Here is a 21,526-nt window from a genome sequence, read left to right as displayed (position 1 = left end):
ACCTGCATGGATTAGAAGGTTTAAGATTATCAAATGTCAATTCTCCCCAAATTGACCTATAAATTTAATGCAACCATATTTGAAGACAACTGTGGTTTCTAGACAATGACAAGATAATTCTAAATTAATATGAAATTTTAAAAATAATACAGTAAATTTAAAATTGAATAAAATAAGATTAATGCTGTAAAAGAGACACATATGAGATTGTACAATAGCACAGAGGAAGGAAGAATAGGTTCGATTAGGTAATTCAGGGGAGGCTCCTCAAAGGAGGTACCATTTGAACGGGCAGTTGAAAGATGACTGAGGACTTCCCACGTGGGCATTGATTTACTTAGGCTTTGCTGAGCATAAAAAACTACAACCCATCTCACTCAGTCAGGTAAGGGGCTTGCACGTGCAACTGTCCAGGAGAGAAGTCTCATAGAAATCTCTGGTGAGGACTTCCCTGGTGGCACAGTGATTAAGAACCCACCCGCCAATGCAGGGGACATGGGGTTCGATCCCTGGTCGGGGAAGATCCCACACGCCGTGGAGCAACTCAGCCCGTGCACCACACCTACTGAGCCTGCGCTCTAGAGCCCAGGAGCCACAACTACTGAGCCCACGCGCCACAATGACTGAAGCCCACCTACCCTAGAACCCGCGTGCTGCAACTACTGAAGCATGCACACCTAGAGCCCGTGCTCTGCCACAAGAGAAGCCACCACAATGAGAAGCCTGCACACCACAACGAAGGGTAGCCCCCGCCTGCCGCAACTAGAAAAAGCCTTCGTGCACCAACAAAGACCCAACGCAGTGGAAAAAACAAAAAAAAACAAGAAGAGAAATCTTTGGTGAGACCTCACGGTTTCTGGGCTTGGAGGGCAGTTCTGGATCTGAGGTTCCTTTCCTGATCTTAGCAGCCAGAACCCCTAAATAGTTAATGTAGTCTTCTGTCTGTCTCTATCTTTTCTTGCCTCCTCCTACCAATTTTTAATGTTATTATTAAAAATCACCATCGATGTTTACTGAGATTTTATGAAAGGACAGACTAAGGATCGCCACTGCCAGCTCTACGTTATTCGATACAATTAAACCATGGGCTTAAATGGTTCAAATTTAGCCCATCATCATACATTCCTATAGATTTCATCCAGTAGCTAGATCTGGGGGAGGAAAAGAAAAAGGACCCACACAAAATTTTCCCAGTTGAAGACATTTTTATTCTAGTAGCCACCTCAGTCGCTGGCAGGATGGGCCTGTCCTCCGCGGGGGCAATAGCGCGTTTGGGAGAGGATGGGGGCCCTGCACTGGGCGGGCAGGGCGGGGCAGCTGGGGGATGAGGCAAAGAGCTATGTGACAGTGATAGGTCACAAAGGGCATCAGAGGATAAATAGGCTGTGCCAGGGCCTTTGGCCGAGAAAGTGGTTACTTCTCTCACTAGGACTGACGTTCACAGCCGCTTGGGGAGATAAAAACCCAGAAGCGGAAGTGAGCTGAGGCCGAGGGGGAGCCTACCATACCTCTCTACACACTTGAAGAGATTCAGCCTGGGGTCCAGCCGCCCTACAGAGTCCCCGCTGTGACCATCGGTGCCCCTACCCACACCCCTGCCTCTGGGAGACCCTGAGGCAAAGGTGGGGGCCTGTAGGCTGGGCTTGGAAGACCTGCCATAAGGCCGCCTGCGTGACGCAGGAGCACTACAGCTCGCTCTGCTCTTCGGCCCATTAGGCCGAGGGAGGGAAGAGCCAGGGGCCCGCCTTAACCACGCTGCCTGGCAGTGATCGAAGACAGCCATGAGTGGGGACTCTCTGCTCCCGTATCACACGGCCCAGAGCAGCACCGGGCTGGGCCTGTTCAAAAGCACCTTGGGGGAGCTGCAGCAGCAACTGCACAACGGCGAATACGACATATTCAAGTACGCGCCGATATTCGAGAGCGACTTTATCCAGATCACGAAGAGGGGACACGTGATTGACGTGCACAACTGTGACTGCACGGTGACCGTGGGCATCGCATCCACCAGCCCCGTCCTCCCACTCCCAGACATCATGCTGCTGGCCCGACGGGCCACCGGCTGTGAACAGCACGCTGAGCACAGCCAGCTCACCAAGGGGAAGAGCCACAAGGTTGCCAAGACCTTAGAGCTCACCAGGCTCCTTCCCTTGAAGTTTGTGAGGATCTCCACGCACGATCGTGACAAACGACAGCTGCGCGTGAAGTTTGCCACTGGCCGCTCCTTCTACCTGCAGCTGTGTGCCCCTCTGGACGCGCAGGAAGACCTCTTCGCCTACTGGGAAGAGCTGATTTACCTCCTGCGACCACCATTGGACGGTCACAGCCGCACCTACGCTGTTCCAGCCGGGGACATGATCTGCAGGACTCTGTTCGAGGAGGAGGAGGAGGACGGGAGGAGCCCGGCAGTGGAGGATTTCCAAGGAGAGTGGGATGAGGACCAGGTGAGCATCAGGAGCCTCCACACGCCCTCTGAGGTGGCCGCGGTCAGGTCTGCAGCTTTTGCTGGCGGGGAGGGGATCCAACTGGACTCCCACAAGCCCGATACCATGTCCGATGTGGCCACTGCCAAAGCAAAACCTACAGTGCTTGACAAAGAGTCAGCATCGCGGGCAACGACAAAGGTGGAGACAGCAGGGGTGGCAGGGGGCACCGCAGCGGGTGCTTTGAGCGTGGCAGAGATCAACTCTCCTGCCCCCGAAGAGCAGAGCACGGCCATAGCAGACACAGCCAGCAACGGTCCAGGAGCAAGTAAAACCAACACAGCCACTGGGGGCACTGCGGGGAACAAGACCATCCAAAAAGCAGCCGGCCCGGGCTCAGGCAGCCGGAGAGCCACTAGAGACGACCAAAAGGAGAAAGGCCACGGCAGCCCGGGGGACAACAAGCAGGGCACTGCTCACAAAGCCATCAGCCGTGCTCCCATCACCAACGAGTCCAGGACCTCGCACAAATCGGGCAGGAGCTTACCTACAGCAAGTTCAGGTTCCATCACCAAGAGACTCAGCAGGATCGGCTCTTTCTTCAGGAATGTCAGAGCCAAGCTTACGACAAAGACAGTGTGGCCTCATCACGCGAGGAATATGTGAGCATCCCGCCGAAGGCAGTGGAAGGAACCCCAATGGAGGCCATCACAGAGACAGCAGAGAGTGGCCAGGGCCTGGAAATCACTGGTGGTGTGACATCTGAGACCACGGAGCCAGCGACCGTTGAAGGACCTAGAGCTGGGAGCTGCAAAGGGAACCAGGGCTCAGGGAAATACCCCTCGAGAGCCCATTGCAGCTTCCTACGGAAATTGAAATAAAAATCTGAGAATGCATGCCGTGTTCTGTCTGACTTTCTAGGTCCCGAAGCCCAGACGGAGCCTCACAGTGGATTCTGGGAGGTCAGCTGCGCCACAGTCTGAGACCCAGTGTCCAGTCAAGCGCAGCCCCACCTCACACACATGCTCAGCGCCAACAGCGGTGCTCCATCTGGCCTCCACTCCTTTCTGGCTTTGCCCCCCCGCCCCACAGCCATGGTGGAAAGTCAGACTATGGCCTGGGAAGCTCTCCTTCACTATGCCCGGATTGTTTTTTATAAATGCTTATTCCCTCTGAAGGCCTGTAAACAAAGCAAGAACAGGGACTCATGTCCCCTCGGGCTATTCAGTGGACAGAAATAAGGGCAGCAGTAGTGGCTAGCAATCAGAACAGCAAGCACTCTCACCTAGACTTAGCCGTTCCCTTCCCAGGTATATACCCTGGAGAAACACACATGTTCTAAGGAACAACTGTGAGAATGTGTATAGCAAAAATAACTTAACAGCAAAACACAGGAAACAGCCCAAATTTCCATCAACAGAATTAATACAGCAGACTATGAAGTGAGTGCAATATTCAATAGTGAAAAATAAATGAGCTACACACATTAGCATAGATCAACTTCTCCTGGTTTTTAAAAACATCAAAAGAATGGGATACAATTCCACTCACGGAACCATTCTGAAACAAGCTCAAACAATGTATTGCATAGGGTACATGTTTTAAAAACAACTGTAGCTAAACGTGAGGGAAGAGTAAACACAAAATTCGGGACAGTTTTCTCTAGGGTGGAAAGGCTAGGTCAAGGAGGTTGACACAAGGCTGTCAGTGCTGCTGGGAATCGCTCCGTCTCTTAGGCAAGATGGTAGGTACACAGGTGGTGTATTTTTCACATTTTACTAACTCTGAAATCAGCATCGCGGCACTTGTGATGAAGTTATTGCCAATGCCTTTCTCTATTTTTCACTTTTCTTTATGCACAAAGGTTATGTCAGAAAGGTTTGGCATCTTTAAATTACATTTATTTAAGGTAAAGTACAAGAACGCTGGTTTGGTTATTAGGAAAAGAAGGAACGATATGCCTACTTTCCAGATAAGAACACTGAGGCTCAGAGAAGGTAACCTGCTCCAGTCGCACATGGGATCTTTGCAGAACAGTCATCCACCAGCCCACTTCTTTACGCAAAGCCCTGTCCGGGGCACGGGAAGGAGGCAAGCAAACAAGCCTGAGATAGGACCGGCACAAGAACCCGAGGCACCAGCATTCTTACCATCATGTTCCAAAACTACAGAGATGAGCATCAATTTTACTAGACTGAGCGGAGGGAGGGGTGGGGGCTGGGAGCCGGTTATCGGACTTCAGTGAGCTCACAGCTCTTAGCTGGCCTTCTCTCGAGAGCATCCAGACCACCCCTGAGCTGCGTCTGGCTCCCTGGCTTCTACCTCTAGCCTCTGGCATGACCCGCGCTGCAGCCATAAACACGCTCCCACCTGGAATTCCAGCCTTCACTCCTGGAACACCCAGCGTCCAGTCCTCCTGCAGCCACTAATTAAACTTTCGAATGCCCTACTCAGAAGGGTTTCTCCATACCAAATCTGATGGTGGTTCCTCTTCTTGGTGATTAAGAAATTCAGAGGGAGAAGGCTCAGGACGATAGCGATGGCGGTGAGGGCCGAGGGTCCTAGAAGCTGGAGACAAAGGGCAGGATGTCACGAGACAATTCCAGAAGCCCAGCTGTCATTACGGGGGTGGGGGGAGGCTCAGACTTGGGCCCTAAGGCAGGGAGGTGTCAGAGAGTCCAATGAGGGCAGCTACCAGGTTATAGAGACCAGGACTCATGGGCTCCTCAGATGGAAATACCTGTGGAAGATGGAGTCCATCTCCGTTAGGGATGGGAGAGAGGGGGAATGATGCACCTCACAAAATGGAATGGGGGCAGGGTCACAGTCAAGACGGGTCATGCATGTAGATGGGCCGCGCCTGGCTAGAACGGTGAAGACAGACTCTGGAATCGGGATCTGGGTTCAAATGCTGACTTTACACACACTGGTGTGGCCTTGGGCAAGTTACTGACCCTCCCTAAGCTGCAGTTGCTCACATTAAATGGAAATAGAGCTATTCCCAGTCTGCCTGTAGTGAGTGCTGGTGTCATACAATCAATGATTATCCCCTGACAAGGGTTGCCAGATTTAGCAAATAAATATATTAAACTGCCTGCCCAGTGACATTTTCATTTCAGATAAACAGCAAATAAGTTTTTAGTATAAGTATATCCCATGTCATGTTTGGGATATACTTATAATAAAAATTCTTCTGTTTATCTGAAATTCATCTTTAACTGGACATCCTGTATTTTGTCTGGCAGCCCTACCCCCCAGCTCTGTGACTTGGGACAGTTATCTTCCCTCCCTCTTTCATCTCTCTATCTGGAAAATGTGGAGGTGGAGAGTAGGGTAAATGATTTTTAAGTGGCTGTAATGTGAGATTCCTCCTGAGGTCATTTGGGTCCATTCTCTAGACGAGCCCCAAACCACTCTTCAGTCTGTGGGCCTCATTTTCAGCTCTCAGCCCCTAAGAATGTTTAGTTTCTAATCTTGACACCCTAGCAAGCCAGTGTTTCATTTATGCAGCAACTGCGCCTCCCAGTGCCCAAATGGACAGGTGCCCAGAAGGCAAACACCTGCCTACAGCCGGGGCTGGGAGAATAGTCAAAGGAATGTGAACAGAAGATTAAATACACTCTCTCTGGCAAAAATGCTACAAATGCTAACTGTAGCAACCCCAATTCCTACCGCTCCCCCTTTACCAGGGTCTCATGGTGACTTTCTGATGTTAGGACCACCTGCCAAGAGTCAGGGAAAGTGATGGGTGTGTTGTCTGCAGTTTCACTTGAGTCACGGGTCGGCCTGTTTAACTGCCCTGCATTTTCCCCAGTGTCCTTCCTCCCTTTCTCTCTAATAATAACAGCCAACAGTTATGCACTTGCTGAGCACCCTCTGTATGCTAGGTCCTAGACTGCAAGGTAGCAAGTCCAAAAGTGTCCAGGCCCCAAGCCCTTATTGTGGGGACACTGGAGCAGTAGCAGAGGTACAATAATGATGATAACACACAGCTGGTATTCTGGAGCATTCCACACTCACTCACAATCAATATGCCGTTGATACACTCACCCAGGGGCCTGTGAAACACAGCACATGGGCCAGATCTCTCCACCTGTTTACATGCCGACCTCAAGCCATACAAAGATTGTTTATCGTTCTTACATTTTAAAATGATTGAAGAAAATCAAACGAAGATGATTTCATGATATGTGTAAATTACATGAAATTCAAACTTCAGTGTCCATAAGCAATTTTATTGGAACACCACCAGGCCTGTTTGATTAGTATTGCCTGTGGCTGCTTGTGCACTAGAAGGGAAGAGTTAAATAGTTTTGAGAGAGACCCTATGGCCCCTAACATCTAAAATATCTACAATCTGCTCCTTTACAGAAAAGTCTGTGAGCCTGGAACCAGCCCTCATGGAGCAGAGCTGAAGAAGATCTTCAGATGAACTGCCCCACCCCCATGCATAACCAACAAGACAATTAAACACCTATAGGGTATAGCTGTGTCCCAGATGCTATCTAAGTGCTTCACAGGTATTAGCTCATTTAATTCCTCAGCAACTCAAGGGCTGGGGCACTTCAGTTAATTACAGTCCTCACTTTGCCAATGAGGAAATGACGCACGGAGAGGCTAAGTTACTTACTGGAAGGTTTTACAACTAGCAAGTGCTGAAAGCAGGTTTCGAACCCAGGCAGTCCCACTACAAAGTCTGTGATTTTAATTAAAAAGAAAAAAGAAAATCCTGCACCACAAAACAGATATAAGAAAGTTAGAAAAAGTTCTGATTTTTTTTTTTTTGGCCTGGTTGGCTACTTAATGCTTTTAGAAAACCAAGTAGTAAATTCTTTCCCCTAAATTTTCTTTCCCTTTTTTTTGTTGTTGGTAGTGGTGGTGGTGATGGTGCCCTACCATTACTGGTAACTTCAAAACATGCCTAATCTGCTCACTTGTTACCCCGATATCACACCCAAAAAGTGCCAATGTCATCACCATCATCATCATACAGATGAGGAAACTGAGGCCCTGAGAGGTGAGCATCCAGCCCAAGGTGAAGTGAAGGTCATCCTCGTCTAAGACTTTGCCCATTACATCAGCCCGCAGTGTGCAGATGGAGATAGGATTGAGGAGGAGGAGTGGGTGGAGGAGAGGAAGGAGGAGGAGGAGGAGGAGGGGGAGAACGAGGAGGAGGAGGGGGAGGGGGGGTGAGGAAGATTCAACTCAAATCCCAGCTCTCTCTGCCCCAGAACACCTGCCAGAGGTAGAGAAAGCAGATGATGATCCAGATGAGCGGCAGCCACAGCCCGTTGAGGTAGGTGATGCTCTCAGTCAGCCGCTGCACATCCACAGACACCAGGTTGACCACGTCCCCCACTGCGCCGGCCTTTCTGGAGCTGCTGGACAGAGCCAGGACCTGGGAGGGGCAGAAGATGGAGACCTGAATCAGGAGGGAGGGAAGGAGGGGGTGAGGGGCAGTTAGGGAGGACCACGAGGGAGGAAGGGCCCAGGAGGGAGGGAGGCCCACGGCTTGGACCGAGCAAGAGAACAGCCACCCAGCAGGCCGGGGTCTAAGCTGTGCTGCCCCTGCTGGCTGAGGCAGATTTCTTTACCATCTGAGCCTCAGTTCACTCATCTGCAAAGTGGGCTAATAAAATCTCCTCAGCTAACCTCCCATTGTGAGACTCCAGGGAGAAGACAAAAATGAAAATACCCTGAAACCCCTAAAGCACTGGACTAATAACAATTAATAACATACTACTAGCGAGTGGTGAAAGCAATAGTTGATAATGGTGATAATGCTGATAATGGTGGTCATCTGCTGAGCGCTACAGCCTAGGCACTGTGCTCAATAAACTAACAGTTTCACCATTTTCCGTGATGGGGCACATCAGACAACTGTATGGAGCAGGTACTGCCATATTTCATTCAATCTAAAACACTGTGGATAAAGTACTCTCTACTTTTGTATCACTATGGGAAAAAACATCAATGCCAACTAAATTAAAACATCTTGATTTCAGAAGTTAAAAAGAGAAAAAAAAGTGAGACTAGAATCAGTGAGATGCAGAATTATTAACCCCATTTCACAGCTAAGGAAACTGAGGCACAGAGAAATTGACCAATTTGCCCAAAGCCAGAGGGCTCCTAAGTGACTGGGCCAGGATTGGAATCCAGGATGACAGAGGCACGACATGGGCTAGACAGGGTGTTAGACTGACCCCTGCAGGCATTCAGTGTGCCTCTCAGACACCAAGCTGGTTTTCTGGCAGCCCCAAATTTGCCCTAACTCTGGGGTCACAGTGGACCCCTTCCAACCTGTTGAATGCTACGTTCTACTTGCAGTCCCCTCTCTCTCTCTGCTGAGTGTGTCAGGGAAGAAGTGAGGGGGTGAAGTGGTGAGCTGGCAATGATTGAGTGTAGAAATCTGAAAAAAAAATCTTCAAATCTTTACCGAGCACCTGCTCTGGGCCTCACTCTGAGGTGAGTACTGTGATCAAGAGGCAGGGCACTTGCTCTCTTCGGAGTGGAGTTTGAGCTGGGGGACAAAATTAAATAAAGATGTACATAGTTCATCCTTTAATAGTAATTATGATGAGTGCCATGAAGAAGTGTTTTCAAATATAGGTTTTTATCATTATTCAGGCACGGCAAGCCCACAGATCAGAGAAGACTGCCCTTGACAAGAGGGTTTATTATACTCACAGATCTCAAGAGGAGGGGGCACCCCACGCTATGAGGGGGCCACTGGGGAAGCACCAGGATGCTGCAGGGTTGGGGGGACCACAGGCAAGAGCTTGTTGTGGTTTTCATGGGAAGGTCAGGCAGGGTAAGCAGGTTTAGGATTGGCTAGTTTGAATAATTCCACCGGGCTCTAGGCATAGGAGCTGGGCCTCATTGTCTGGTACCCTGCCCCGGGGCGATTAAGGCAGGGGATAGTGGCCTAGAGTGTTAGGGCCCAAAAAGGAGGCAGTTGGGGTGTGAGCTCTGGATTGGTTGGCTTGCATGTGAAAGAGATGCTTTCAGATGAGTCTCTTAGCATCTCTGGGAACTGGCTGATCCTGGGAGGGACAGAGGGGCAGTCCCTCCAGGGTCAGCAAGACCCCAGATGTCAAAGCACCAGATACAGAAAGTAAGAAGACACAGTTAAAACAGAAGCAGCCCAGAGGGCAGAGTGGAGGGGTATGACCTCATCAGGTGATGAAGGCGGCTGCCCCAAGGGTGGGGATGGGAAGAGCAAAGCCTTCGGGTCATCTTCCTGCAGCTCCATGTGTGGACTCCCGAGACCGGACAGGCCACACCAGCTCCAGTGTGCTCAGGGGGATGTGGCCTGAAATTCAGGAGCTACACGGCCACCCAGGAGCTGATCCCTTTGCCCCCTTCTTTCCCAAGTGACAGCTCAGGTGTGAGAGAAAGGGGCTTACACAGGACTGCCTTGCTCAGATGCTCCAGACCCCAGAGGGGCCAACATCTCTTAGAGCAGCAGCCTCACAGGTTTCGGTTCCAAGGTCCCCCAAGGGGACAAGAATCACTGCAGAGAGAAGCCCAAGCCCAATGCTATGGCTTACCTCCGGGTATCATAGTTCATTGGCAGAACTTTCAGCCCAGATGCAATTTACCAAGGGGTCAGGGGTCATTTTAATTGTAAGCAGTGTTACCGGGTAAAATAGCTGACAGTCCACCTTTATCCAGTTTCCACAGAGCCCGTAGGTTAGCCCTTTATCCTCAGGGGGGTGAGTGTTCACTACATGAAGAGTTGTGGAAAGGGTGCCCAGGCAGTGGGAACAGCAAGTGCAAAGGCCCTGAGGTGGGAGATTGTTTGGCGTGCTTGAGGAACTGAAAGAAGACCTGTGGGGCCGGAGGAAAGTGAAAGAAGTGTGAAGGAAGTGTGTGACGTAATCAGCTAGAAGAGGTGCCAGGGTCAGATCACGCAAGCCTTACAGAAATAGCCAAGAAGGTGAGGGTGTGGTGTGGGCAAACATGAGTAAAGTGATGAATGAGTGTGGTTTTAGGCACTGATGACAGTAACGGTTCAGGAACATTCCACTTCTTGGCTGGAACATTTGTCTGTGAATTGGGACAGGATGGAGAGAGAGGAAAGGCCACGCCTCTCCCCTGCGGCTCACCTTTCTGTACACCAGGCCCATGATGGCCATTCGCAGCCTCATCTGTAGCACCTTGAGTCTGTACATGTGCTGCTGCTCGAACAGTGTTTGCAGGCAGGCAGAGAGGAACATCAGCATGGCGAGAAGACAGCCCTTCCAGGCCGGGGTCTTGGGGTCACCAATAAACTCCAGGAAGAGGCTGGTGAGAAAGGGCACCCATGGCTATTGCCTCTGCCTAAGCCTGGCCAGGTCTGGAGGACCAGACAGTATGGGGTTCTTTTTTGTTTTCTACAAAAATGGTTGCAATCATTTCCCCCACTGTCCACACTCATTTTCAGCGTGACTTGCGTCTCCACCAATCAACAGGTGAAGTTTTTACCGCCACCTGTTAGGGGCTGAACTGTGTCCTCACAAAATTTATATGTTAAAGTCCAAACCCCCAGTACCTCAGAATACGACTGTGTATTTGAAAATAGGACCTTTAAAGAGGTGATTCAGTTAAAATGAGGCCGTTAGGATGGGCCTTAATCCAATACAACTGGTGTCCCTGTAAGAAGAGGAAATTTGGACACATAAGGAGACACCAGGGGTGCATGTGCTCAGAGGAAAAACCACGTGAGGACACAGCGACAAGGCAGCTGTCTGGGCAAGGAGAGAGGCCTCAGAAGAAACAACACTGATCTTGGACATCTAGCCTCCAGTAACGTGAGGACAAAAACTTCTGTTGTTTAAATGGGACCTAATTAAACTTAAAATCTTTTGCACAGCAAAGGAGACCATAAACACAACGAAAAGACAACCTACAGAATGGGAGAAAATATTTGCAAACGATGTGACCGAGAAGGGATTAATCTCCAAAACATACAAACAGCTCATACAGCTCAATATCAAAAAAACAACCCAATTGAAAAATGGGCAGAGATCTAAATAGACATTTCTTCAAAGAAGACATACAGATGGCCAAAACGCACATGAAAAGATGCTCAATATCGCTAATTATTAGAGGAATGCAAATCAAAACTGTAATGAGGTATCACCTCACACCGGTCAGAATAGCCATCATCAGAAAGTCTACAAATAATAAATGCTGGAGAGGGTGTGGAGAAAAGGGAACCCTCCTACACTGTTGGTGGAAATGTAAATGGGGGCAGCCACTATGGAGAACAGTATACGGAGGTTCCTTAAACAACTAAAAATGGAGTTGACCTATGATCCAGCAATCCCACTCCTGGGCATATATCTGGAGAAAACTCTAATTTGAAAAGAAACGTGCATCCAAGTGTTTACTGCAGCTCTATTTACAATAATAGCCAAGACATGGAAGCAACCTCCAGGTCCACTGAATGGATAAAGAAGATGTGGTATAGGTATGCAATGGAATATTACTCAGCCATAAAAAAGAATGAAATAGTGCCATTTGCAGCAACATGGATGGACCTAGATATTATCATACTAAATGAAGTAAGTCAGAGAAAGACAAATATCATATGATGTCACTTATATGTGAAATCTAAAAAAAATGATACAAATGAACTTATATACAAAACAGAAATAGACCCATAGACATAGAAGAGAAACTCATGGTTACCAAAGAGAAAAGGGGTGGGGATAAATTAGTTTGGGATTAACATATATACACTACTATTATAAAATAGATAACCAACAAGGACCTACTGTATAGCACAGGGAACTTTACTCAATATTTTGTAATAAGCTATAAGGGAAAAGAACCTGAAAAAGAATATATTGACATATGTATGTACAATATAACTGAATCGCTTTGCTGTATACCTGAAACTGACACAACATTGTAAATCAACTGTACTTCAATTAAAAAAGAAAAGAAAGAACAGTAGAAAAGATAAGCACCAGAAAAAAATTTCTGTTGTTTAAAGTCACCCAGTTTGTAGTGCTTTGTTATGGCAGCCCTAACACACTAACATGCCACCTCTTGAATCTGGGCTGGCTGTGCAACCAGCTTTGGCCTCACGAGAAAATGCAACTTTTGCTTTGTCTTGGAATCCTGCCAAATGGCCCCGTGCACAAGCCGGATTTAGCCTTTTGAGGATGAGAGACCACCGAAGCAGAGACAAGATATCCCAGCTGGGACTGTCTTGGACCAGCCAGTCCCCAGCCAGCCCCACAGGTGACTGCAGACAGATGAGTGAACCCAGCCAAGAAAAGAAGAATCACCCAGCTGAAGCCAGCTTGAATTGCTGACCCACAGGATCATGAGCTAAAGAAGTGGCTTTAAGTCCCTCACTTTTTTTTTTTTTTTTTTTTTGAGATATGCAGGCCTCTCACTGCTGTGGCCTCTCCCGTTGCAGAGCACAGGCTCCGGACGCGCAGGCTCAGTGGCCACGGCTCACGGGCCCAGCCGCTCCGCGGCATGTGGGATCTTCCCGGACCGGGGCACGAACCCCTGTCCCCTGCATCGGCAGGCGGACTCTCAACCACTGCGCCACCAGGGAAGCCCTAAGCCCCTCACTTTTGAGGGGCTTTGTTGTATAGCAAAAGCAAACGGATAGAGTCAGGCTAGAATTCACTCGTTTTCCCTCCCCAAGGTCACTCACTTTCTTGTTTAATTGGTCCTTCCTGAGTATCCTTTTCACCCACCCTCAGTGCCCTGAGCACCAGAGGTCTAGGCAGAGGCAGGAGGAGGGCTGAAGGTCCCCTGGCCCTGGAAGGACGCCGTTAATGGGACCACCAGCCTCAGCGAGGCACCCAAGGCCTGGACCCACCTGAGGAGCTTGGGCACCGTGAACCTGAAGACATCACTGATGATGAGGCTGAGGGTCCCCAGGAGGAAGGTGGAGCGGCCCACCTGCCAGATGGCCCTCAGCAGTGGGCCCCTCTTGCCCCCTTGTTGCTGCAGGAGGGTCTCCGTCTCTGGGGTCTCCGCACCGTGGTTTCCTTTCCTTTTAAATGGTGTCGCCTTGGTGTGCCTTAGGGGAGAGGAGAAATCAGCTCTGGGTCCTTGTAAAAGATTGAATGTTTAGGTCTCCCCCACCCCCCCCCCACCACCACCACCCAAATTCATGTTGAAACTAATCGCCAGTGTGATGGTATTAGGAGGTGAGACCTTTGGGAGGTGATTAGGTCATGCAGGTGCAGCCCTCAGGAATGGGATTAGTGCCCCTATCAGAAAAACCCTGGAGAAGTGCCCTCAGGTGTAACCCCATTTCATACATGAGGAAACTGAGGTTCAGAAGGTCAACTTGTCCAAGGGCACACAGCTGAGAAGTGTAAGAACTGGGATTTGATCCCAACCTTCAGAGCCCAGAACTTTTTGATCCCTTACGCAGCCCTCCCCTTCTTCCACAACCAGCCAGCCCTGAGGTAGTTTAGAACTGGTTCAGAATGGGTTTAGAATCACAGATGAGGTCTGTGGGCCTGGCACACCTGGTCTGAGTGAAACCACAGATGGAAGCTCAGGCAGCCATGATGCCTAAGATCCCTCCCTGGCCCATGATCATCATCAGAGGCCACAGGGAGAGGAAGGGGGAAGGAGGGAGGGGAGGAAGCCAGAGGGCCTTTCTGGAAGCAGGCTGGTTCTAGGCCATAGGGAGAGGCTGGCAGTGATGCAGCTACTGACAGTGCAGTTGCTGTGTGGCCTTGGGCAGGCTGCTCCCCTCTCTGTCTTCACATGCAAAAGGATGGGGCTGGCCCCACTCTCTGAGTCCCTTCCAGCTCTGACAACTTACAGGGTTATCAGAATTTCAGTGCTGTTTTCAGAGCTGGGACCCAGGGCCAGGCACTGGGATCAGCCCTTTACACACACAAGCTCATCAACTCCTCTCAACCTCCCTGCCCCATGGGTGTCATGGGGTCCCCATTTTACCTTGGAGGAGACTGAGGCTCTGAGAGGTGTGACAGGTGCCCGAGGTCACACATAGAGGACAGAGCAGGGATTTAAGCCCAGATCTTGACTCACGATTCACAGACAGCCTCTTTGTGAGCCCCAAGCCCCCCACCCAAAAATTAAAAAGAAAGGAAAAAGGAAAAAAAAAAACCCTTGATGAGTGCAGGTACCCAGACCCTCATTAACAAGGTCAAGGTCTTGCCCCTCACCCCTTGACCCGGCTTGTTGTTTAGTTTGGCATCTCTGGAGAGTTGTGACTTGGCCTCCTTCGTGAGCTGGGCATGCCTGCCGCTCACGTCTTGCTATTTGGGTCTTGAATGCCAAAAGGATGCTACCTTCTTATAAAGGCTACCCCTGACCACCCCTCCCCATCGTATCACACCATTTAATTCATTGCCTTCATAGCCATGTTCACTGTCTCCAACTCTCTCCTTTTCTTATCTGTTCTGTTAGACCTCCAGGTGGGTGGACTTTTTTTTTTTTCTTCTCCCATAAAACCCTTCAATGGTTTTATAAAAACTCTCCATTCCTAGACACAGTCTTGCACGGCCTGGCCCCTGCCCACCGCCCCACTTCATCCTGGTCCTCTCTGGTTTTCTTTTTTCTTTGTCTGTTTTTAAATTTATCTATTTATTTATTTATTTTTGGCTGCGTTGTCTTCCTTGCGGTGTGCAGGCTTCTCATGGCGGTGGCTTCTCTTGTTGCGGAGCACGGGCTCTAGGAGCACGGGCTTCAGAAGTTGTGGCACTCGGGCTCGGCAGTTGTGGCACACAGGCTTAGTTGCTCTGCGGCACGTGGGGTCTTCCCAGACCAGGGCTCGAACCCGTGTCCCCCGCATTGGCGGGCGGATTCTTAACCACTGCACCACCAGGGAAGTCCCTCTCTGGTTTTCTTTCAGCTCCTTGACACATCCACAACTTACCTTTCTCAGGACTTCAGCACAGACTCTCCATGGTCTGGAATGTCTCTGCCCCGCTCTTCCCAAGGCTTGACTTCAATTTCAACATCACCTCCTCAAAGACACTTTCCCTGCAGGCTACAACTAAAGGAGCTCTGGTCCTCTATCCCAGTCCCTTGTTTTTTGTCCCAGCATTTACTTCAACTTGCAATTATCTGTCTTCTCCACCAAAAAGCAGCTTTCTGGAACAAGAGGCCACGGCTGTCTTGTTTACTGCTGTATCCCCAGCATCAGAACAGGGCCTGGCACAGATCAGGCACTGAATCAAGCACTCACTACCTGGGAATAGACTGAACTTTTCAAGATCTCCTCGTGACACTGGACTTAACCTGTTGGTTGCTTTCACTAGGACCAGGTGCAACTAGTCTCTTGGCCCAGTTTAAACAGATACAAGTTTCCTGTTGTCCAGCAAAGCAAACCGCCTAGTCCCACTCCACCTGAACTAGCTGAAGGATCGGTGGTGTGCCTGGGCCTCCTTTTTCAGAGAGGTGGGTTGAGACCCCGGAAGTCAGCCTTTTTACCCCCAAGGCCCAGCCAGCAGTGTGAATACCCCTCCACCACAAGCCAGACGTCCAGTCCCTCCCTCCCTTCCCCTCAAGAATCCTCTCAGCATCTCCTCAGGATGGAGGGGAGGGACAAATCTCAGCAGGCAGTCCAAAGGAAAAGTGGTATTTTTAGCACAAGAGGCTATAAGGAACCAGTCTTTACCACCCGGTTTGCTAAGAAATAGGCAAATGTTAACTTTCTACCCCTGTCTTGAAGCCTACCCCCACCCCCCAGCCTCCCCTTCCGGGATTTGCAATTCAGCCATTTTTCTAACCCTGCGCTCACCTCTCTCCCTTGTCACCTCCGTAGCCCTGAGATGTGGCCTCTCCTTGGCACCCACAATTTGCCTGGGGTCGGTCCGGGTCGGAGGCAAGGCCAGCGCGGCGTCCGCACCGTGCCTCGATGCCCGATGTTGGGTGCTGGTCCTGGCTCAGCTGCTGCTGCACACCCACTGGGCTGGGCAAGTGCCAACCAGGGCCAACCCCGCCGCCCCGCCCCGCCCCGCCCCGCCCCCGCCGCCTCCGGCCCCGCCTAAAGTGGGACCCAGGTGGGTAGGCTTCCTGCTTGTATTTTCTTTTTACTCGTATTTCCCCCAGCACCGAGTTCAGCACCTGAATGCATAAGTGGCTCAATAAATACTTGTCCAGTGAATGGGAAAAAACAGAGGGAGTGATGTGTGCAAAGGGCCTACTGCTTGCTATTAATAAAGATTTGTGGAAGGAAGCAAAGGAAGGAAGGAAATGATTTGGTTTGGTTGATAGAACCTGGCCTTTGAGCAGGAAAACCGAGGTCCAAATGCCCTTCCCTCTGAGCCTCGGTGTTCCCATCCATAAAATGGGGTGGGTGAAGAGGCCACTGTGAAAGCCTCTTTCCCGCTGGATGTTTTGCTCTGTTCTGTTCTAGCTGCTCACACCAAAATTCTGAGTCACTGTGTTCAGCCTGCAGGCTTGGGAACAAACTTCTTCCTTTCTAGCTGGTCTCACTTTCCATCAGGGAAGGTCTCTAGACTGGTGGCTGGTCTTTGGTCTGTGGCCCCAAAGCCATTTAGTGCAGGACCCAAAAATGACCACAGGCCAAGGCAGGGGGCGTGAGTGAGTGGCCAGGTGCAAGCTGGGGGATATCAAAGGGAGTGGTGGCGACTGCAGCTCACATGCCCTGTTCAATGGGGAAGCTGCTACCCAGATCCACCCTCCTGTTGCCATGCAGGGATGTGGCCCAGTACTGCCATTCTACTGTAAGAGAGGCCAAAATTCCACATTTTCCTGTGACATCTCCAACATTTTAAATGTTGGTGACTTCTCCAAAAACAAAACAAAGAAAAAAACCTTAAACAACAAGACACCATGCTGGCCAAACACACCTGTGACCCTGACTTGGCCAGCAGACAGATTGGTCTGTGACCTCTTAAGACGACATCCTCTCCCTTCCCCCAAAGGCTGCAAAATAGTTTAGAAATAAAACCAAAGTTCTCTTGGTGTGTAATGAGTCAGCTTAGAAAATGCCTGAACCAGATCTCTCTACAACCCTGCCATCCTCCTCTCTTTCTGTCAGTTGTTCACGGATTCTCAAACTGTTCTGGAGAGTGTTTCTATGTGCTAGCTCTAACACTGGGTGACTATCATTCCCAGGCTGGCAGGGGAGGCCAGAGCTGGGAGAGGGTGGACAAGACCTCCAGGGTCCTTTGGAATTAATTCTGCCACTCAAAAGTCACTTCAGCTGTACTTAAACTCACCGTACAGCAAGATATGCCCGGGGTGAGAGCGAGAGCTGCTCTTTTGATTTGCTCATATTACTTACCCCTTTTGCAAAACATACTCCCTTCCTTTGGGGAGCAGCTCTTCCCCTCCCTGTGTGGCTCTGAAGGGACGACCAATTATGGGGCCTGCTCTCCAGCCATGGGATTGGCCCCTGAGAGGCACAGGATTCAAGCCAGCTAACAAATGGCCTTCCTTGGGATTGTCTATGTGGATGGTAGTAGGGGTTGCTGAGTTGGCATGATACAGGACAGGCATTTATAGAGAGACCAGTGCCCAGACAACAGCTAAGCTGAGAGATGGAGGGAAAGAATTTGGACGTCATTCAAGTCCTGGATCCAGCCACACCTGAAGCCAGACCTACCTTCTCAGCTATGGGAGCCAGCAGACTCGGTCTCTCTCTGGCTCCTTCTAATTTGTGGGATTTAGCCACCTATAACAATCACCACAAAATAATAGAGTATGCAGGGGAACCCTGTAACTTTCCACAGAGCTACTTTTGTCTGTGCCCTGAAACACCTGGCTCCGGGGAGGTCAAGCGACTTGTCCAAGGTCATCAACTACTCGATGGCAGGGCTGTGTTTAACCCGGGTTTAATTAATCCTATTAGAGAGCTTATTTCTCTAGACCAAAGTTTCACAAACCAGGTTCCTCAGGCTCTGAGCACTTCACAGAAGTTTCCAGAGATGCCAGAGAGGGCAAGAGTGAGGCAAGTGGGCAGGACTAGAAAGAGACTGAAATCCTATGGGTAACTGATATTGCTGGAAATTTTACCATTTTTAAGAAATTCGCTAAGTTCTTTTCTATAAATCTTTTTTTTTTTTCTCATCTCACACAAGCTATGAGGAGCTAGGGCTAATGGCATCCCCCCCCCACCCCTTGAACAGATAAGAAAACTAAAAGCCAGGAAACTAATCACTCAGGTTAAGTAGTAAGTGAGTAGTTGCCTGCATGTTATGGACCATACCTACCTCTCCACCCCCAGTCTTAAAATAGTCCTTCTGTTCCCTGCCTCCATCCCACCATCCGAGCTTCCTTCTGGGAGCCTGGAGAGGTTCCCCCTCTGTCAATATCCTTTTGGAACCTGCAAAGCATCTGGGAGGAAAAGCATCTTGAGCCCGACCTGCTAATGCTTAGTGAGGTCAGCTGACAGGGAGGGGACTGTGGCGGTGGAGCCTGGAGTAGGGGCGTGGTTGTATTTGGGGTCCAGTGATTTGCTGACCCAGCTTTGGGCTGAGCGCCCATCTTCCACACACTCACCGCTGGGCTGCGCTGCGGTTCCTTGTCCATTCCTTTTCAAGCTGGGAAACAAGTTCTTCTGAGGAGTTTTCTCTCCCAAGCGACCAGAGGTCTTTTGGTCCCAGCGGCTTCCATCCATTAGCCCCTCCAAACTAACCTGTAAAAGAGGATCACCAGAGCAAGCTCCTCCTGTGTCCATCCCTGAAGGGTCTTGGCTTGGTAGCTGTGTGATCCTAGTAAGTCACTTCACCTCTCTGCACCTCTGCTGGCCCCTCGGCACAAGGAAAGCAATTTACCTAACTGCGCTAACACTGGAGGGCACTTCTTGGTCTACAAAGAACATCTCATTTAATTCTCATGTGAGCCTATACAGTAGATTACTATTGATCCATTTTACAGAAAAGAAAGAAAACAGAGGCTCAGAGAGATTAAGTGACTTAACCAAAGGGTGACGTGTGACAGGGGAAATAAACCTCCCTAGGAGTCAGAAGTCCAGAGTTGAAGAAAACTATTGCTGTGGAGGAAACCTGAACTCCTTCCTCCCTCAGCTTTAAATGTACCCATTCTCCTCCTCCGTCACTGCGCCAGCCACCTGGCCTCGGGACCTTTGCACATGCACGTCACTCTGCTTAAAACATTTTCCCTGCCACTTCTTACTTGTCCTTCACCTCTAGCCTACATGTGATTTCCTTAAGAGCCCACTTGATGACCCCCCCACACCCAAGTCCAGGTAGATTCTCCCATTGCAAGATCCTCTAGTTTCCTGAGCTTTTTCTTTATAATGCTTGCTGCAATTATCATTATTTAATTTTTCAGTCTGATTATTTATTTAGTCCTTCTCCTCCACTGGACAGTAAGCTCCATAGGGGCAAAGAAAGTACTTGCCTTCATTCTCCCTCTTCTGGATCCTCACATCCTGGCTCGGGGCACAGGATTTGTCAAATAAAAGTCACTACTTTTCAGCCCTGTGACCTTGGGCAAGTCACTCACTGCCCAGCAATGGACCTCAATTTTCTCACCTTAAAATAATAGCGTTTCCCAGTGCTTGGGACTGGTATATGAGATGACTGTAGTGGGTGCATTGTTGGAAGAGGTCACCGAGAGGATGTGACCACTTGTGGACCTGTGACCTGGACCCAGGCAATCTGAGGCTCCTCCCTCCCCTGTCCTTGCAATGTACATTCCACCCACTGTTCTCACACTAGGAGCTACTTCAAGGATGCAGCAGTTAAGTGTTATACCATCTGGACGGTGTATATGTGTCTGAATCCTGTTAAGGCCTCTCTGTAAACTGTTGAGATTCTGGTGGGCAAGTGCAGAGATGTACTCATATTGCAGCACTCAAGACAAGCCTCATATGTAAGTTCTCTTGCGCTTTAACCCTGCCTCCTACCAGTCTGGAGTGGCTGCCTCTTTCTTCCGTCTCTCCAAGCCTACCGTCTATTGGGGCCAGTTTTCAAACCAACACGCACGCACAAGAAATTAACGACTGCAGACTTCCACAGCAGGAGTGTTCTTATCTTTTTAGGTCTCTTTCTTCTCCTGACACCAAGGAGAAGGTCTTGTTTGGAGCTGGTCTTGAGCTCCTCTTTGAGACTTTCCAGTTCCCTTTTCTAATGCAGAGCAAACTCAGGCAAGCAACAGTTTGGATCCAGAAATTATTCACAGTACTTGGTTTTCACTAAAATTATTTCTGGTGTTCTACATGGCAAGGGATTCTAGATTTTTCTGATTTTGGTAGCGATAGAAAGTTTCCTTTTTTATTTTATTTTATTTTATTTTTTTACAGTACGCGGGCCTCTCAGTGTTGTGGGGAAATAAACGCCTTTGCCTTAACGATGGTGGGGGAGAGAGTGAGTTTGGGGTGCGAGGTCTAGGAGGGGCAGGACAGTCTGGAAAGGAGTCTTCGAAGAAAGCAGGACTTCACGGGGTCATTGAGAAGGTTGGGTTTGGTGGATAGATGGAAACTGAGCTGTCACACACAGCCATGGCTCCACCTGGGCAAGGCTGTGCTGTGCTCCGCAACGGGAGACGCCACAATGGTGGAAGGCCCGCGTACCACCAAAAAAAAAAAAAAAAAAATCCAGGCCATTACCTCAGCAGACTCCGTGGCTTCATCCTCTCCAGAAGAAGGAACAGCCGGCACAGGAGTCTCAAGGCTGACTAGACTGGCTCCAGGACCCAATTTCACTTCAACGAACATCGCAGGAGGCCGGCGCTGACTGGACCAACCGCCCACGCACACGGTTTCCGCCGTTATGGGCAGCGGTGACTGTGCGCACGCGCATCACTGGCTGTCCGCCCTCTTTTTTCTTTTTTTCTTTTTGCGGTACGCGGGCCTCTCACTGTTGTGGCCTCTCCCTGAGCCTCTCTCCTGAGCCTGGCTCCGGATGCGCAGGCTCAGAGGCCATGGCTCACGGGCCCAGCCGCTCCGCGGCATGTGGGATCTTCCCGGACCGGGGCATGAACCCGTGTCCCCTGCATCGGCAGGCGGACTCTCAACCACTGTGCCACCAGGGAAGGCCCTGTCCGCACTCTTGCCCCATCCTTTCCTCCATCCCAGACCCAGGTCCCTGCATTCAGGGCTGATGAAACAGGGCTGTGTAAACTTGTATTCACCTCATTTTAATTGAAGGTCCTACAGATGACCAGAAATT

The 21,526-nt window shown here is 49.9% G+C and overlaps 2 protein-coding genes across 2 annotated transcripts; one reads left to right on the top strand and one right to left on the bottom strand.

Annotated features, from left to right (window-relative positions):
- Positions 1-1,781: 1,781 nt before the first annotated feature.
- LOC131754448 (Golgi-associated RAB2 interactor protein 4-like) lies at positions 1,782-7,616 on the top strand. The gene is made up of 2 exons (XM_067024807.1): positions 1,782-2,823; positions 7,486-7,616. Exons 1-2 carry the CDS (start codon positions 1,782-1,784, stop codon positions 7,614-7,616), a joined length of 1,173 nt encoding a protein of 390 aa, XP_066880908.1.
- A 7-nt stretch (positions 7,617-7,623) lies between these two features.
- Positions 7,624-21,157, bottom strand: LOC131754400 (ATP-binding cassette sub-family C member 6-like). Its single transcript, XM_059059984.1, is given in 6 exon segments — positions 7,624-7,845; positions 10,532-10,709; positions 13,252-13,455; positions 18,891-19,009; positions 19,011-19,026; positions 21,102-21,157. Coding segments are annotated over 6 exon segments (795 nt in total).
- Positions 21,158-21,526: the final 369 nt, after the last annotated feature.

The sequence above is a fragment of the Kogia breviceps genome, chromosome 1, assembly GCF_026419965.1.
Source record: "Kogia breviceps isolate mKogBre1 chromosome 1, mKogBre1 haplotype 1, whole genome shotgun sequence".
NCBI lineage: Eukaryota > Metazoa > Chordata > Mammalia > Artiodactyla > Physeteridae > Kogia > Kogia breviceps.
The sequence above is the reverse complement of the archived record's forward strand: the minus strand, read 5'-3'. Positions and strand labels throughout refer to the sequence as shown.

Excerpts from the sequence above, each read along its gene's own strand:
- LOC131754448 (XM_067024807.1), top strand. The coding sequence starts at position 1,782 with ATGAGTGGGGACTCTCTGCTCCCGTATCACACGGCCCAGAGCAGCACC. Across the intron at positions 2,824-7,485 it reads AGCAGCCGGCCCGGGCTCAG|ACTTTGCCCATTACATCAGC; the intron begins GCAGCCGGAGAG and ends TCCTCGTCTAAG.